The sequence below is a fragment of the Xiphias gladius genome, chromosome 9 (genome assembly GCF_016859285.1).
Source record: "Xiphias gladius isolate SHS-SW01 ecotype Sanya breed wild chromosome 9, ASM1685928v1, whole genome shotgun sequence".
NCBI lineage: Eukaryota > Metazoa > Chordata > Actinopteri > Istiophoriformes > Xiphiidae > Xiphias > Xiphias gladius.
The window spans coordinates 6,109,568-6,127,885 of record NC_053408.1 but is presented as its reverse complement, the minus strand read 5'-3'; the positions used below and the strand labels follow the sequence as shown (position 1 = coordinate 6,127,885).

The 18,318-nt window shown below is 42.1% G+C and overlaps 1 protein-coding gene across 4 annotated transcripts in view; it reads left to right on the top strand.

Moving 5' to 3' along the window:
- sdk2b (sidekick cell adhesion molecule 2b) overlaps positions 1 to 18,318 on the top strand; it is a 259,607-nt gene that overhangs the window by 199,216 nt on the left and 42,073 nt on the right. For all 4 annotated transcript variants that reach the window (XM_040135140.1, XM_040135138.1, XM_040135139.1 and 1 more), the window contains exons 5-12: positions 7,046 to 7,179; positions 10,584 to 10,695; positions 11,275 to 11,465; positions 12,731 to 12,814; positions 13,018 to 13,212; positions 14,977 to 15,093; positions 15,377 to 15,544; positions 15,961 to 16,063. In XM_040135140.1, coding sequence (XP_039991074.1) covers positions 7,046 to 7,179; positions 10,584 to 10,695; positions 11,275 to 11,465; positions 12,731 to 12,814; positions 13,018 to 13,212; positions 14,977 to 15,093; positions 15,377 to 15,544; positions 15,961 to 16,063 — 1,104 coding nt within the window. The remainder of the gene's footprint in view (positions 1 to 7,045; positions 7,180 to 10,583; positions 10,696 to 11,274; positions 11,466 to 12,730; positions 12,815 to 13,017; positions 13,213 to 14,976; positions 15,094 to 15,376; positions 15,545 to 15,960; positions 16,064 to 18,318) is intronic.

Below are 18,318 nucleotides of genomic sequence, written 5' to 3'. Positions count from 1 at the left end.
ATGCTGCATTTTTGCTTCCCTGCTGCCAGTTTCCCCCTGGCAAGGCAGTGTCTCACTATGGGACTGTGACTACTCTCACTTTACCATGTTGCCTCTGCAGCTGTTGTTTTTGGCACAGGCAAAGACTCCTGTGCTCTCTCTCACAGCACACCCATAAACTTGTGGATTCACTTATTGTAATGTTTCTGTCTGATGGTCTTTGCTGTGCTCTCCTTTTTTGACTCAGGGCTAAAATGTGCAGCTAGGCATTGGTATAGCTGCCCTACAACCTAGGTCCTCATATCTTTGTTGTGTTTTGATGTACAGTAGGAAACAAGGATAAAAATAACTTATTTAGCACTAATAGTAATTATTTTTCCATTATGGAATGGGAATGCAATTTGCGGGGTCTTTTCCATTCCGCTGACATGATTTGTTATGTTATTTTGGTGACTTAATGTGGTGTGTAGTCAGAGTCCCTTCAGCAAACACATTTGCAAGTAAATGTAGGCCTATCTTCGCACTAATTCACCTCTGCCAACAACTCATTACCTACTACCTGGTTTTCTCTCCCAGAAACTTTCCATTGACACTTGGGCATGGATTTATCTGCATTACACTGAAAACAACCTTGTAAAGGTGTCTGTTAAGACAGAACACAGAGGAGCCTGATCTGGAGGAGTCAGTGGGAGGACATCCCTGACACACAGCCACTGCAATTCCCTTGAGTAATCTGCTGTAGCTAATGATCAATTAATGGCACCTGCCTGTGATGCGCAGGTTCTGTCAGTCCGCTATGGATTCCTCATTAGTCACGAAGGCCAATGAATAGCCAAGCCCTTCCTTTACACTCCCTTACATCCTACTGCCCAGCATTATTCATGAACCCAACAATCTGTAGGTCAAAAGGGAAGGGATGTCAAGGAGAAGCATCTCTAACAACACAGAATGAAGTCTTGAATGAATAATTGCATGTATATGGGGCTGTTTATTTTCCTGATTGTTGTTGGTCTGTGAAACTGCTTGTTTTGTCTGATCAACAGTCCAAAACTCAGCATACAATTAAGTAACAGGAAGAAGCAGCTATTTACAGTTGAGCATTTTACTTGATAAATCAATTATTTAAAGATAGTTGATTTATAATCAATAATTATTATTGATTCCTTTGTCATGTCAGTTGATTTATTGATTAATAGTTCCTGCACTACACATATGTAGGTATGGGATCGGACCCCATATGTTTTGAGTACAACTTCAACTATTGAAGTTTGGTCAGAAGTTAGGTTTGCTTACTTATTCAGATTTTACTGATCTAAGTTAGGAAGCACCTTGACTCTGATTTATTTATGCAATGGTATTTTCACAACTGAATAGCTGACATATTTTGTTGAATGAAAAAAAGGGCCAAAACATTAGGGATTAGGTATAGAAAAAGGGTATTCTTGTGGTATCTATAGCAAAATGCAGGTATTGTAGTGGCACTGATATTAAACATTTTCAAAGTCCTAGTCCTACATGTATCCATGGTTGTGTACATTAGGGCTGCGACTAACGATTATTTAAATATTTGATTCATCTGGGTTTTTTTTGTTTGTTTGATTTTTGTTTTTTTTTTAAATCTATTTTATATTTTGCCCATGAAATGTCAGAAAATAATGAAAAGCTGTTTCCCAGATCCTAAGTCGATGCCTTTAATGTCCCGATTTGCCTGGCCAGCAGTATAAACCCAAAAAATATTCAATTTACGATGATATAAACAGGTAAAATCAGCAAATCCTCACACTAGAGAAGATGGAACAAGCAAATGTTTGGGATTTTGCTTGAAAAATTACTCAAATTATTTTTCGATCATCAAAATCATTAGTTGACGATCATCAGCACATTCAGCTCCAGTGTAGATAGGTGTATCAGATGATTCACTTTGATGGAGGTATTTAGGGATGACCGTTTATGTTTGATGTTGTAAACACAGAGCGAAATGCAAATCAAGGCTGATCATAAATGGCCTTGAGCTCATTTAGATGTCACCCTTTGACCTTGTATTTGGGATATCCCCTTTTTCTTCACTGAGGTTGATTTTCTGAACATTCAACCAACCAAGAGCAACAGGGAAGCTTTCTTTTGCAGTCATCTGTCTACTGTCTGTGGTTTGACTCATACCTTAGCCAGCCATGTGAGCCGCTTGATCCTGCCGACCCCTCGCTCACTCTCCTGGCGGAGGCCATCAGTCGACCAGGGCCATTTGTCTGCACGTAATGGAGGTCTGAGGCTGTGGAGCGAGGTTAGGCCCCTCACGGCCCAGCAGAGAGGGACAGCCACTCCAGATGCCAAAACACTCCCGAGCGTCTATGTGTGTTAGAACAAGCCCAGCTCAGTCAACCTGTGTCAGTACTGGATTAACACGATAACATATGCAAACACACTTGTAAAGTCAGCAGTTAAAGTAGACACAAATATATGCACTTTAGCTTGTGTTTTAGTATTGAGAGTCCAGGGATGATATGTTCTTAATTAAAGACAGCAACCCCGGATCATTGTTTATCTAATTTTGCTGTGATGTAATTTATTAGCAATAATGAAAATTAGAGAAGGGAAGCATCTAGTGGCGAATGAAACATTTAAACTTCCATCTCTCTCTTTCAGCCAAACATAAATCCTCATCATCACTGATTAAAGTGCGACAGAATCTTTATAAGGCTGGCAGTCATTGAAAACCTACCCTTGACGCTAAACATAAATGAACTGATCTACAAGAAAGTAACTGCATAAGAGACTAATACTGCTTCTTGCTGCAAGCAAAGCTGGGGTTGCACATTAAGCTGCACAGTTGGCCAAGATGTGTCTGAGCAGCTTTCCAGTCTGCCAGGCTGTCTTGTGGACCACAGCTCTTTCTGGAGAATAGTAATGGAAAAGGAAATTGGGTTGGAATAAAAAGAGAAAACATTCAAAGACGCAGGAATAAACATAAACACCAGACAGAGTCAGAGGCATGTTCACACATATCTGATTTGTCCAAATTTCTCAGCTCTGTGGCTTGATAAATCCCTGCACCAGATACATAGTAAGCCATCGCTACGAGCAAGCCTCAGACAGCTGCTCACAACAGCACTGAGAGACTTTGGAGTTGAATACGGATGACCAAAATGCATTCAGACAGAGAATGAGATAGATAAGAAAAAGCAACATGCTATAACAAGAAATGACTGCAGGAAGCTAGTCAAAAACTGAACCACTTCATTACCTCTTTTAAGCAAATTCTTATCCTGCCTGTTCCTGCTCCCTTGGTATACATGTAAAGCCATTCTGGATAATTGGCTTACTTTTAATTTCTTCCTGCATCATGTGATCTTTGATCCCCGAGGCCTGGCGAACTTGAGGAGCAGTTAGATCTGCTGAACACGCTGTGCAACAAAGTTTGTGTGACCCCCACTGCAGCAGCCCTGATTACAGGCTGAGGGGAGAGAATGCTCAGCGGGGAAGCACATTAAAATCAACTAGCAGGGGAAAAAATTCCCTCCTGGTCCCACTAACATTGATGAAATCAGGACATGCTGTGAATGAATGTGCAATATTATTCAAAACTTAGTTTTGCAGGTGCTTGGATTAGTGAGTGGGGTTATTGAGGGAAAACAAAAACTGAAGAAAAAATGAGAAAGTGCTTGTAAGATCACCTCATACAGTGCCTGATATTATTATAAAGAGAATGCTGTCTCGCCCATTTATATTTGTATATGTATGTATGTTTGTACACATACACACAAATACATATATTTGTGTATAGTGCATCCAGAAAGTATTATTTTTGTTATGTTGTTATGTTATGAGTCTTGCGCACCTGGATTTGGGGATTTTCTGCCATTCTTCTCTGCAGATCCTCTCAAGCTCTGTCAGGTTGGATGGGGACCACTGGTAGACAGCCATTGCAGGTCTCTCCAGAGTTGTTCGATTTGGTTGGAGTCGGGGCTCTGGCTGGGCCACTCAAGGACATTCACCAAGTAGTCCCCCAAGCAATTCTGCATTTTCTTGGCTGCGTGGTCATTGTCCTGTTGGAAGGGGAACCTACAGCGCAGTCTGAGGTCCTGAGCACTCTGCACCAGGTTTTCATTAAGGATATCTCTGCAACCCCACAGCTTGATGCTGCCATCAACATGCTTCAGCGCTGGGATGGTATTGGGCGGGTGATGAGCGGTGCCTGGTTTTCACACATGAAGCTTAGAATTGAGGCCAAACAGTTCAGTTTTGGTTTCATCTGAGCAGAGAATCTTGTTTCTCACAGTCTGAGAGTCCTTTAGGTGCTTTTTTGCACACTCCAAGCGGCTTTCATGTGTCCTTCACTGAGGAGAGGCTTCCATCTGACCCATCTGCCATAAAGCCCAGATCGATAGAGTGCTGCACTGATGGTTGTCCTTCTGGAAGTTTCTCCCATCTACACAGAGGATCTCTGGAGCTCAGCCAGAGTGACTATCAGGTTCTTGGTTACCTTTCTTACCAAGGCTCTTCTCCCCCGATTGCTCAATTTGGTCGGGAGGCCAACTCTAGGAAGAGTCCTGGTTGTTCCAAATTTCTTCAATTTAAGAATTATGGAGGCCACTGTGCTCTCGAGAACCTTCAGTGGAGCAGAAAATTTTTAGAACTGTTGCCCAGATCTGTGCCTCAACACAATTCTTTCCCTGAGCTCTGCAGGCAGTTCCTTCGACCACATGGCTTGGTTTTTGCTCCGAAATGCATTGTCAGCTGTGAGACCATATATAAAGACAGGGTTGTGCCCTTTTCATGTCCAATCAATCGAATTTACCACTAGATTTTGCATATGGCTGCAACATAACACAATGTGAATAAAGTGAAGGGGTCTGAATACTTTCTGAATGCGATATATATACGGTGGGGTCCGAAAGTCTGAGACCACTTTCCCATTGTGGTCTCTGACTTTTGGACCCCACTGTATATATACATTAAAACCAGTAATTGGTTTTAATGTTGTGGCTGAGGTATATTCATCCTCAAGAGTTTCTTAATCGGCAGGTAAAGAAGTTAAGCCCCGGATTGTGACCCCGTTTTAGAAAGGTCCTGGGAAGTCACCTGGGAATCATTCAGCGCTTTGGACACTTCCGTTATGCCCACGTCCCTGAAGGGATCCATAATTCATAGCTGTACGTCCCGGATGTCACCGCTCCAGTGAGCTAACATTAAATATTTAGGCCAGATCATAAGCTGCAGCCATTCAAGCCTGCCGGCCCCTTTAGGCAGACTGTTTTCAGTCTCAGCATGCACGGGGAATCCCAAATGAGCCCAGTGACTTGGGCCGCTTTCAGATATTTTATAATCAATCACTTCAAAGAAGGATGTCATAAGTGAACCTACTGTAAATGCTAATGGCACAGGTACCTATATATGCAGCATACACAGCCTTTCACTCTCTCTGCTGTGTCAGAATATTTTACTACATGCCTCTCGGAGCTACAATTACAGTTGAGAAGGTATTTTTATGTGTGTATACCTGTATATATTTTCTGTATGTGCTTGTGAACATTTTTTTTCCTTTCTCTATTTGCATCTCTTTTTCTCACTTTGTCATCAGCGCTCTTGCTCCCTTGATAAGGCACAGCAGGTACTTAAATCCCCCACAGATGAAATGAAGGTCAGGATGGAGGGAGGAGTGGATGGAGAAGTGGAGTGGTTTAGACTGGAGGAGGAGAGAAAGAAGAGGTCATTATCTGTGAAAGAGGAACACGGCTTATATGTACATGACAGGGGTCATAGTTGTTTAACTCTGGTGCAATTACAGTACATCTATGTATTACATGCAGGGAATGGGGATTTTTTCGTTTTTTTATTGATTACTAAGATTGCCCTTATTCCAGATTTAGCTTTAAAGAAAATGTCAAAGAGAAAATCAAACAGAAATGTCACAGTGTACAGGGGGTAGATATGAGCCAAAGCCATTCGAGCTACTGACATTAGTAATTTTCAGAAGGACCAAGCTTCCTGATGTTTCTGTGATTGAGAGATTTGTACTCTGTTGTGTCATCAGCTGTGTGAGAAATATGCATATTTTTAGTTTTATGAATACATGACTTTTCTCCTAAATGTGTACTTCATGTTTTGTTTTGTTTTCTTTGTAGTTCCATGTCAGTCTGTCAAGGCAAATGACCAAATATCACTTCAGCACATGACCACATTTAGCATCTTGTGGAATGGAGGGAGAGAGGGGGGAGTAGGACGAAACAGTAAATGGAGGGATAAGGCCAGAGGAAATGATATATGTGGAGGAAGGCACACAGTTGGAACATGCTATCTACATCCAAACTGTTGAACGGGCTCAGATAATAGGAAAATATTGATTGTAAACATAGTCAGGGGCTGTAACATCAAGTGGTAGGGAGGAGGGAGGAGGATTTCTCCCTCAGTGGTTGCTACATAGACGAGGGAAATTCCAAGGGAGGACTCGATAAAGACAACAACTCACCGGGTATTAGCCCGTATAGGACACCTGCTGAAAAAATGGAATCGAGTTTATGTATTCGGGCTTCATTTCAGGAACCAACAAGGAAGACACTGTCGTTTCCTGCCAGATGTGGTTGACTGCCAAAATGTAGGCCATAGGAAGCAGATGGGTACAAATAGCCATTAAAAATTCTGGGTTATTATGCAGGGCTGTCATATTTCAGCACAGACCATAAGGACAAGTATGAACGGGGGAGGTAGTCAATATTTCTGCCTTGCTCATTCAGCACTAACGCATTGTTTACACATTGTAAATCGATATACCTAATGCTGCTTGAACAGTGTAATTAAAATGTTTAATGCTGTTTTCAGCCATTGGATCAAGTCTTACGCAAACCAGACTTAGCACTAATCAGGCAGTCCAACTCTTCGTTTGAAGGTTGAAAATGTGTTATTTTTCCTAAGAGGCTTTCTCTGAACTTCTTGATCTTTAAAGTGTGCAAGAAAGTATGTTAGTCAGTCTCTCTGGATTCCATTCAACTACCCTGACCTCTGTATATACAAAATGTCTTAAATTTTTTTTTTCAAGACTCACTGTGTCATGCGGTTGCTCCCCCTGTAGTGCCATTACTCTGGACAACACACTGGTTATCCTGTCTACGGTCGCGCCAGATGCCGGGCGCTACTACGTCCAAGCAGTAAATGACAAGAACGGAGAGAACAAGACCAGCCAGCCCATCACCTTGTCCGTAGAGAGTGAGTAACCAAATACGTCATCCTTACATACATACTGTACTCGACCGATTATGCCAGTACAGGTGACTGGTCTGGGTATACAGCCGGATCTTGAAACATCACTCGTGGAACACATTTAACATTACGATTTTACCATACTTACCTGAGTACAAGTTAACACGTTTTTTATTGAACAGCTACTGTATACTCACTAGTTTCTTGGCATTTTGCATACAAAACTTGTACCTTATATACAATACATCATATTATATTAGCACATAAAACAGATTTTTTAAGTTAAAATGACCTCCAACCTCGACCAGCTAAAGCTTTAGAATGTCTACAAGTTAATGCACCAATAGTAATGATAAAATAACCAGTGGAGGAGGGAGGGATACTTCACCTAAGTAAAAATAGCAATACCACACTGCAAAAATACTCAGTCACAAGTAAGAGTTCTGCATTGAAAAGGTTACTTTTGTATGGACCTTGTGAGTGTTATCCTAATATATGTATACTATTTTATATACTGTAGAGCAGTTAAATGTAAAGCGTTGCATTATGCACATGGAATACATTTACTTTTTGTGTATTTTCACCTAAGGAAACCTTTGAATGCAGGATTTTATTTTACAGTATTTTTACATTGTTGTATTGCTACTTTTACTCAAGTAAAGGATCTGAGTACCTCTGCTACCACTGTGGGACATCTAAGAAGCTCAGCCTTTATGATCAGATTTAATTTCATTCTACTGAATTGTATCTGTAGCAATATTTACACAATGTTACAGAAATACAGTACACACAGAGGAAGGAGAAGCTGTGGGGACAAGGGCACAGACAGACTATGCTGCTGCCAAGTAGTTCTTACTATTCACAAGCCTCCTTAGCTCCCACAACAAAAAAAAACACAAGATGCACAGATCAAACCCGTTCAGTTGGCTTCAGCTCAGCAGACTGAAACCTGACAAACAACATCTTATGACATGGTAGACTAGGGTTCAGATTGGAAGTGAATAAGGAGGGTGAGGGTAAGATATTACAGCTGACAACACAAGGGAGCAGAAATAGCCTCTGGCACATTTGGAGAACAGTGGCAGGGTTGATTATACTAGTGCTAGAACACACACAAACACACACACACACACACACACAGTCACACACACACTCCGGTTCAGGTTAGATAGAGAGCCTAGTGGGAGGTCTCAACTCGGCAGGTCTCTTGCCATGCATTTACATGAACATTCCACACATGCTCGAGTTAGGCACACCGACACGTACACACATTGATGTTCGGGCTGCTTGGAGAACCAATGCTGAGGGTTGTGTGTGTCTGAGTGAGTGCTGGCTTCTTACTGTATGTGCGCGTGTATTTGTCACTATCTGCTACAGCAGCTGTTCCCGCAGTGACACCTGTGACACTGCATTTCCCATGAGCTCTCCTGGCTCCGACAGTACTTGCCTAAGACTTGGGGAGAGCGAAGGACAAGGAAAAGCTTTGAGGAGACTACTGTTGTTCGTGTTACAGTTTCCATACTCATGAAAAACTTTAACTTCACCAAGAGTAAAAATTTGGCTGTTGTTGTTGCTGACATTGTTTTGGCTACTAACTGCCTCTCCTTTCTCAAATTGGAGAGGCGGGAACTGTTTGAGATTTTGGGAAATACGTATATTTGCTCTCTTTCCAAGAGGGAGATGAGAAGACTGATATCAATACTGTGACTGTGTTTTAAGCATGAAAGCAGGAGTCAGGATGTGTATAGCCTAGCTTTGCATAAACACTGGCAGAAACGGTTTGCTTCCCAAAGTCTTGTCTTACTGTTTTCCCCTGCATCCAGTCTCTGTTCTAAGCTAGGCTAACCACCTGACTCCAGCTCCGTACACACAGACATGAGTCTGACACTGATATTTTCACTGCATGTAATAGTTTTCAAAATGTTGATCCTCTCCTTTTAACTACGCAACAGCTCATTCAAGTACTTATACTGTAAGTATGTCTGTTCGAAATATGCAGCAGTTGTTTTCCTTGTGACTGGCAGTCAAACCCTGGCCTTGTTTAACACGCGTGTGTGTGTGTGTGTGTGTGTTTATGGCTACAAACATGGCAGCCGTGCATCTAGATTGGATGGGTAAGATAGAGCCATGACAGCCCCTGTAGCTACATCTGACATGTGCAGCCACAAGCATACTCCCAGGGCATGATGGGATTGACGGATCAGTGTGAGTTTATCACAGACATGACACATCTCAAGCAGCACACACACACACACACACACACACACACACACATACCGTGCTCTCACTGCCATTGGCTGTCTGTCTCTGATGCTCACAACACAAACACACACAGACATAAACTAGTTTGCAGAGTTTTATACACACGTGAAAATGTGTGTATGTCAGCTTTCTGTTGGTCACGCGGTATTTTTCTATCCCCATTTGTGGTTCTCCAGTAGACATCTTATTATACACAGTCACTGCACTGTCTCGTCCTATTCAGCCCATCTCTCTGTTAAAGCTCATACACTGTGTTCGCACTGGTCAGTTTCAATATTTCACATTGATGAGCACCCACAGAGGGCACTGGGTGGAAATGAAATGTGTAGGACACCACCCCACCAAATCTGCCAGTGGACTTAGCACATTTTGTCTCTCTTTGATACTCTCACTGCTCTCTGCTTAACCGTGTGTGTGTGTGTGTGTGTGTGTGTGTGTGTGTGTGTGTGTGTTTATGGCTACAAACATGGCAGCCGTGCATCTAGATTGGATGGGTAAGATAGAGCCATGACAGCCCCTGTAGCTACATCTGACATGTGCAGCCACAAGCATACTCCCAGGGCATGATGGGATTGACGGATCAGTGTGAGTTTATCACAGACATGACACATCTCAAGCAGCACCCACACACACACACACACACACACACACACACACACACATACCGTGCTCTCACTGCCATTGGCTGTCTGTCTCTGATGCTCACAACACAAACACACACAGACATAAACTAGTTTGCAGAGTTTTATACACACGTGAAAATGTGTGTATGTCAGCTTTCTGTTGGTCACGCGGTATTTTTCTATCCCCATTTGTGGTTCTCCAGTAGACATCTTATTATACACAGTCACTGCACTGTCTCGTCCTATTCAGCCCATCTCTCTGTTAAAGCTCATATACTGTGTTCGCACTGGTCAGTTTCAATATTTCACATTGATGAGCACCCACAGAGGGCACTGGGTGGAAATGAAATGTGTAGGACACCACCCCACCAAATCTGCCAGTGGACTTAGCACATTTTGTCTCTCTTTGATACTCTCACTGCTCTCTGCTTAACCGTGTGTGTGTGTGTGTGTGTGTGTGTGTGTGTGTGTGTGTGTGTGTGTGTGTGTGTGTGCGTGTGTGTGTCGTTCGGTATCTTCGTCTAGATGTGGGAGGTCCAGCAGACCCCATTGCCCCCACCATCATCATCCCTCCCAGGAACACTAGCGTGGTCACAGGCACCTCAGAGGTCACGATGGAGTGTGTGGCCAACGCCAGGTAAACATCCTGGAACTGCAGGGTCATAGAACAGTTTGCCAAAGGGTCGGTTCGCTCAAATCATTGAGGGTAATCCAGAACAGGAGATTTCATAGAGAGTATTATGTTTGCAGCATGTCATGGATGGTCCATTGCTGTGCATTAGGACAGAGACAGATTACCAAAACCTGTGCAAATAAAATCAAAACTGTCTGCGGGGCTAGATACCACTCGAAGTAAATGAGAGGATATGTGTTGTTTTGTTTGTTTGTTTGTTTTTTGTGAAATTACCCTCTAACCCATTGGGTATAAACTTGAGGTGTATCTCCCAAATTTGTATAAGTCGGACGTTAGACAATCACAAATGCTGATAATAGTTTGTTTGTAATTCTTAAATACATTTTTTTTAGATAGTTTTTTGGATTTCCATAACCGATGCGGATTAAACAAATTGATGGATATGTTTCACATTTTGAGAGAAATCAAATTTGGACCATCGTTGCAGAACCAGAATCATTTTATCATCAAGCACAAAACACACATTCTCATGCGGACGGTGAGATTAGAGCAAACCTGACACCTGTACTTTTTCCGTCGTAGACCTCTCATCAAGCTGAGTATCTCTTGGCGTAAGAATGGTGTGCTGGTGACCAGCGGTTTGAGTGACTTCAACCGCAGGCTGACCATCCTCAGTCCTGTGGTGAGTGACTCCGGCTACTATGAGTGTGAGGCCATTCTCCGCAGCAGCAGTGTGCCTTCGGTCAGTGCTGGGGCTTATCTGCATGTACTAGGTAAGAATCAGAGGTTAAAATGTGCTTTTGCCTGTGTTTTTTTTCTCCCGGTATTATCACATACTACTTACAGCAGGACTGTCACATCTCGCTGCAAATGTGCACATTTGCCCAGGACAGTGTGTTCCTATTACACTTTGTTACCCCTTTGGTTTCATACCAATTCACAACTCTTTTTCTCGGAGGACAAAGGCAGTATCTTTTTTTTTTTTAAAAACAAAAAAACATTTACTGACATTCATGTGAATGTTTACCTATAAACAATTTTTTCAGTGGCCCCCGAAGACAAAAACATGTATAAGAGTGAAAGCGCAGAAAGCCAAATGAGCCTTGATGGGAAAGCGTCTAAGTCAAAATAGGTTCATCATTTCTTCCCCCCAACTTTTGTTTTTTGTTTTGATATTTTCAGCACTTACCTCGGTGTTTGTGCTTTTGCCTCTTCTATAGTATGTGTTTTGATATTTCTTGAGCTCCGTCTCTGCAATTTTTCCTTAAGGTTCACCGTTGTTGAGATCTTTTTAGAAACGTACTATGCTCAAGGTAGAGAGAAAATAAGGTTATTTGTCTCAATGTATAATTGCTGTATGTGCTTTCATATCAGCATGAGAACCTAAATGAAAAAGCAGTGCTCTACTTTTAGCTACATATGTCAGGCACATGTGTGGGAGTAAACTTAGCATTTAGGCTTGCAAGTTGAAACTAAAGAACCGGTATGAAATTGATATACAGTAAATATTACAAGCCTCACTATAAGAATATGGCAGAGGTATAGCTGTGGAGTCGTAAGTGAGGGGGAAGTGTAATTGATTTAAAAGGGAGAAAGCTAAGAAACTGTTTAATAGCATTCCTTCAGTCCCTTTCATTCCAACCCACTGAAACACTTTGATGTTGTCAAGGTTGTGATCTGATTGAAAGCACAAGGTGTGGTGAACTTTTTCCTCGATACGGCTGAAGTCTTTTCCTCTCACCAAGAATACATTTGAAACCATTACAGAATACCAATTACTGATTTCTTTGATCAAACTACTGTATAATCTCATTATTTTCTGCTGCGGCATGAGAAGCTTGCCCCCAAAATCAATACATTTTTAAAGCAAAAAAATATTTAAAGTTAAATAGCTTTAAAATTTTAGTGTCATTCTTCAAAAATTAATCACTTTTTAACATACTTTGTGAGTTGGGGTGATTACAACTGCATGTTTGCAATCTTGCTTCTTATTTTATCAATTTATCCTCCTGTCTCTCCTTTTCACTCTGCCCCTCAGAGCCACCGCAGTTTATAAAGGAACCAGAGAAACACATTACGGCCGAAATGGAGAAAGTGGTGGACATACCCTGTCAGGCACGGGGTGAGCGCCGTATCTGTATGAATATGTGTGCATCTTAGTACAAGGATGTCAGAGCATATCAAGAAATCCCTGTCAGAATACTCAGAAATTATTGAAACAATTTTGAATATAAGTGATTTTAGTATGAAAAATTCAGTGAAAAAAGGGAAGTATGACTGTACGACTTAATGTGAGTAAACCTCAACCTCACTCACCCTCCGCAGGAGTGCCCCAGCCAGACATTGTGTGGTACAAGGATGCTTTGCCCATCGATCCGGTGAAGACGCCCAGGTATAGGGTGCTGGTGGGAGGCAGCCTACAGGTCAACGGCCTCCTGCCTGATGACACTGGGATGTTCCAGTGCTTCGCCAGAAATTTGGCAGGAGAGGTTCAGACCAATACATACCTGGCTGTTACCAGTGAGTGCTCCAGGAGCTTGTCATTAAATCATTTTCCACAGATAATTACTGCCATTAAAGTACAATATGGTTTGTTAAAACTCAACATCAACTTTTTTTTTTTTTTTTTTTTTTAAATACCAGAAGATTTTTAAATCCTTACACAGCGCTCTCAAGTACCTTGTCAGATTCAGAAAAAAATAGCAGTAATTGCTTTACAGAAATGGAAAGGAATTGAACCTGGAAGAGGGGAGAGGAGTAGTGGCATTTTAATGACTTAAGTGGACTTAAGTTAGCTTCCTCTTTTTATTTAATGAATGGAGGATAACATGTTATATTTTACCAGAATTCATAAAAATCTAAAATACCTTTTTTTCTTCCCCCAAAGAGGCCGAGGAATATAGTTTTTAGCCATGCTAGTAGCATGTCTGTGTTGTTGGGACCAGTTGTTCCACCCCACCGGTCCAGACTGAAATATCAACAACTACTGGATTGCCATGAAGTTCTATACTGTACTGTCATACTGACATTTCCTTCTGTTGTTTCGAACAGAATTTGTTACCTACACAGTAGCAGAAAACATTTTTGTCTGACAAGAATGCGATAGCCTTGTGACAGTCCTGTTATAATAACATGATCGGGGTGTTGTGCTCTTGTGACAGTATTACATGAGTGGGACTCAGAGCCGATCAGTTAAGACATCAAACAGCACTAATTTACTGAACATATCTGGGGGGGAAATGTGCGCAGTAGTCTTTCTTTCGTTTGTTGTGAAGGAAAAAAAATTCCATCACATCTATTATTTAGTTTTTCAGACATATATATAGTGTGTTTTCATTCTATCAGTGGTTAAGAACTGTGTTTTAAATCTCTGAATCTTCATATATAAATAGACAGCAGGTTTACATTACGGCAATACAGACTCAACATTATTGGCACATTTGCTGCATAACTCAGATCAACTACATGACTGTGAATATGCACGTGTTTTTTCCTCTACTGGAAAGTGAAAATTACTGGTAGTTTTACTCTTGCTGTGCATCAGTTAAGACGGGCTCCTGACATCTAATTTTCCCCACTTTGTCTCACTTCCCGCTGCCTTCACTCCATGTTGCACCACATTATAAGAATTCACGATATTCTCTCTCTGGCTAACTCACCCCTTCCCTTTCTATCTCTCTCTCTTTCTCTCCTTGGAACTGTCTCCTCTTCTTCTCTCCCCTCCCTCCAGATCTCATCTGATCATCTCCCTTTTTCCTGAACACATTAATGTCCCCACTTCTCCGTCTGTCCTACTCTCCCTGTCCTGATATCAACACTGCTCCTATGACAAACTCCCTCCTCCTCCTTTCCCCTGGGAGTGATACAGTTTTCTGTCATCCTATAAAAAGTTTGATTTATTGCATATCAGAGGTAGGGATTTTAGTTATCTACATATTGCCTTCTCTCTCTGTCTGTGCTTCTCCATCAGTCATTTTCCTTCCTCCTCTCCCTATATCCACTATCTCTGTGGGTGCCAAAAAAAAAATGGACCAGCGGCAGACAGTCACGGCACCGAGGTGAAGGCTGTGTCAATCCGTAAAGAATTAGTGGGACAAAGCATCAACTAAACACTGAAATGAAGCAGGCTGCCGCTTACAACGGCGTTTGAAGTGGGGTTTTGCCATAGACAGTTATTCTCTCATCTCTATAACCCTCTTACCTTCTCTTGTTACTGTACTGAGCTCTCCCTCTCTCTCTTATTCTGTGTGCGTGTTTTTTTTTTTTTTTTTCTTCTCCCCTTAGGCATCGCCCCGAATATCACCGCCGGACCCTCCGACAGCACAGTGATTGACGGCATGTCAGTCATCCTGCACTGCGAGACCTCTGGTGCTCCGAGGCCGGCTATCACCTGGCAGAAAGGTCTCTGTTACACACGTGCACACACACACACCTAGGGATTATGATGTTAGTTATTTACTACACATGGGACTATAGTTTGCTGTGTCTTTAATAAATAAAGCCTGATTGGATTCCTTTTCCAGGATTTACTCTGCGCCAGGCTTTTCATGTTTGCATCCCAATAGCAGATCAAGGAAACACTGTCCTTTTTTTCCCCCTACAATCCGCCTTCCTCCCTTTTTCTGTATCAATGTATCTCTTCCGTCATCTGTTTCTTTTTCTTCCGCCCGTTCACACATTGAAGGTGAACGCGTGTTGGCCAGTGGTTCGGTCCAGCTGCCCAGGTTCACCCTGCTCGAGTCGGGCAGCCTTCTCATCTCCCCCTCGCACATCTCAGATGCCGGGACCTACACTTGCATGGCAAGCAACTCCAGGGGCATCGACGAGGCATCCGCTGACCTCGTTGTCTGGGGTAAGTGTGCAAGGGATTAGATGGACAAGGCCTGTCATATTCTTTTGAAAACACGCTCGGCGGATTTATGTGTTGTAAATTCCCAAGCAATCCTTCTTAATTATTCAAAAACAGGATCTTAACAGTGGTGGGATTTTATTGAGAGGCATGTCTGTTTAGCAGAGGTTGGGAAACAAGGTTGCATCAGGTAAAAAAAGCACTCTTCTGTGCAACTTTGGAGTCATCGCTGGGGTGTTTTCTGCGAGAAACCATCAAGGAACAAAATACAAAACAGTAGCATGTCTGTCAGTTTTCTAAAACTCTTCTGTCATGTGGTTTTTTTGTATCGTTTCTCTCAGGAAGAACATTTTGTAGGATATTTTCTCTTCGCTCAGTTTCCACATCTCTCTCTCTCCGTCTTTGTTTTGTCTCCTCAGCGCGCACCCGAATTACCACCCCCCCACAGGACCTGAGTGTTATCAAAGGAACTAAAGCCATTATGACCTGTGGAGTCACACATGACCCCAGTGTAACTGTCAGGTAAGGATTCGTTCACAAACAGAAGTATAGAGTAAATTATGTTTATTTATGCAGCATTACTTTCACTCTATAGCATTTGGCTAGAACATGTGTCATAAAGTGCTTCACGGTATAAGACAAAAGCAATAGAGATAAAGTCTGGACCTAATGAAAGAGTGAAAAAGGAAAGAGATTTAGCTGCTTTTTATAGTACAAGGATGGAGTTATTCTATTTCTTTCTTAATGTCAAATGCAAAGATCAAAACACCATGTTAGTCCATCTCTCAATAGTTTTTCATTTTCAACAAAGTATTTCCTTAAAACAGTTTGGCTCTGCAGTTTTTAGCAAATGTTAGTTACAAGCAAGTGTAAATAATGCATTTGTTCGGGACTATTGACTATTTAGGGCAGCGGGACGGTGTATACGAGACTGACTCGAGCCCAATGTGACTGTACATAGTATCATAGTATCATAGTGTCCTTTGGTTTAAAGCCGGGAGTGAGATTCAACCAACAAGCCTTGATCAGAAGACCTGAGATCTAAGAGACATTTACTGATGTACGTGGGTGCCTCGACCATGCAGTCAAATCTTAACTTTTCGTAACTTTTTTGGTGACTTTGTTATGGAGTCAGTGTAAAGAAATAAAGGTTTTTAGAGGTGAAGAGCTGAAAAGGCTGAAAAGCCATTCATTGGCATTCTGAACCACTTGCAAGTGATTCAGCGATGTCTTGCGACGGCTTGCAAAAAGAAGGTAACAATAGTCTAGACAGGATGAAAGTCCATGGATCCGACATTTCAACACACTTTGTCTGGACATGCGTATTTGTTATCCTGTATACTGGAAAGTGAATACCTAACAATGCCCAACAGTTCAGCATTCAGCTTATAAACCTGGCCTCCCGATTAGCTAATTGTTGCTCTATTGCACTCGACACCTTTGGTGTTGATTAGACATTTACTACCCTGAGCACAACATATTTATTATTTCCTGTTTGTATCTTATTCTGTGCCACTGCTGTGCTCTAGTTTCCCCACAGGAATGTCAAGGGTTCCCCCCCAAATGCACATAAACGCACAAATACATGTACAGAACTTCTAAAAAGAATCCGCTCTAACACAGAAAACTTGTGACCGAGACACACGGTTTCTACCTGCAGATGCTAGGCATGTTTGTCGACCGCCGATGTGCACGTACGTGCATGTGAATGCTTCTCGCACACCTTACAAGTGCAGTCCAAACCAGAGCCACACACGACCATCACAACAGACTTTTCTATTGAACTCCAAGCGTGTAGCCGACATCAGTTGCGATCAATAGACCATTCTGTCCCTTTCTACTCAAGGAAGGAGGCGACATCTGAAGCTACGTTTGAGCTGTGCAGTTTTGATGAGTGTGAATCCAGCGTTTGATATGCAACCGTCAGCCCCTGCGATATGCATACAGGGCAGCTCTGATGGCGAGTTTGAACAGACCGAGGCGAGGAAGATGAAATACCTCGCTAATAACGTATTCCCCTCAGACTGTGGTGGAACAAAATGCAACGCAAACCTCAGTTTATTTATTGCTTTACTTTCAAAAAGAGCTAACCTGCAATCTGAAGGTGACGTGCAAGTGTACACCATACTTCACATTCCAGCAGGTGGTAACTGAATGATGCAAGCCTCGGTTTTGGAATGACTGAATCATCTCTCAGAATGTGTTTTCCATATATATTTCATACAGTAGAGCGTTGACGTTGCCAATGACTCACCGAGAGTGAGTCTGCATTGTCAAACAGCGGTTACGAGTTTAGATGCACACAACAGCATGGATAACATGAATGAATACTCCTGTCCACCCATGCTGCGCTGCCCATAAACGATCCTCTCAGCAAAAAATGTAATTGTAACAACTAGTTATTCTCCTTCACTAAGCGGTGGCCAGTTAATACTAATATAGGAGGCTCCTAGTGGTCCCTGAAAACTTAGGAGTATGTTATGATCCTGCAGTAACCTGGTTAATGAGCCATGACTTTATAATCAATTACTTTCAGCCTTTGCATTCGCCGACCCAAAATTAGATCGGGGGACTTATCCTGCCTGTATGAAAAGGTTAAAGGTACATTCATGCTGAAAGGGGGAATTTTCACCTTGCAGCATTTGTGCAAATCCTCATTTCATGCTGCCTAGAACAAATCTGTGTCTGTTCATATTGCCTTGCATTTTTTTCGGTTTTTCAGTTTGTTGTATTTATTTTGACCAAAAAAAAAATATGTATTGTATTTGTGAGCCTGA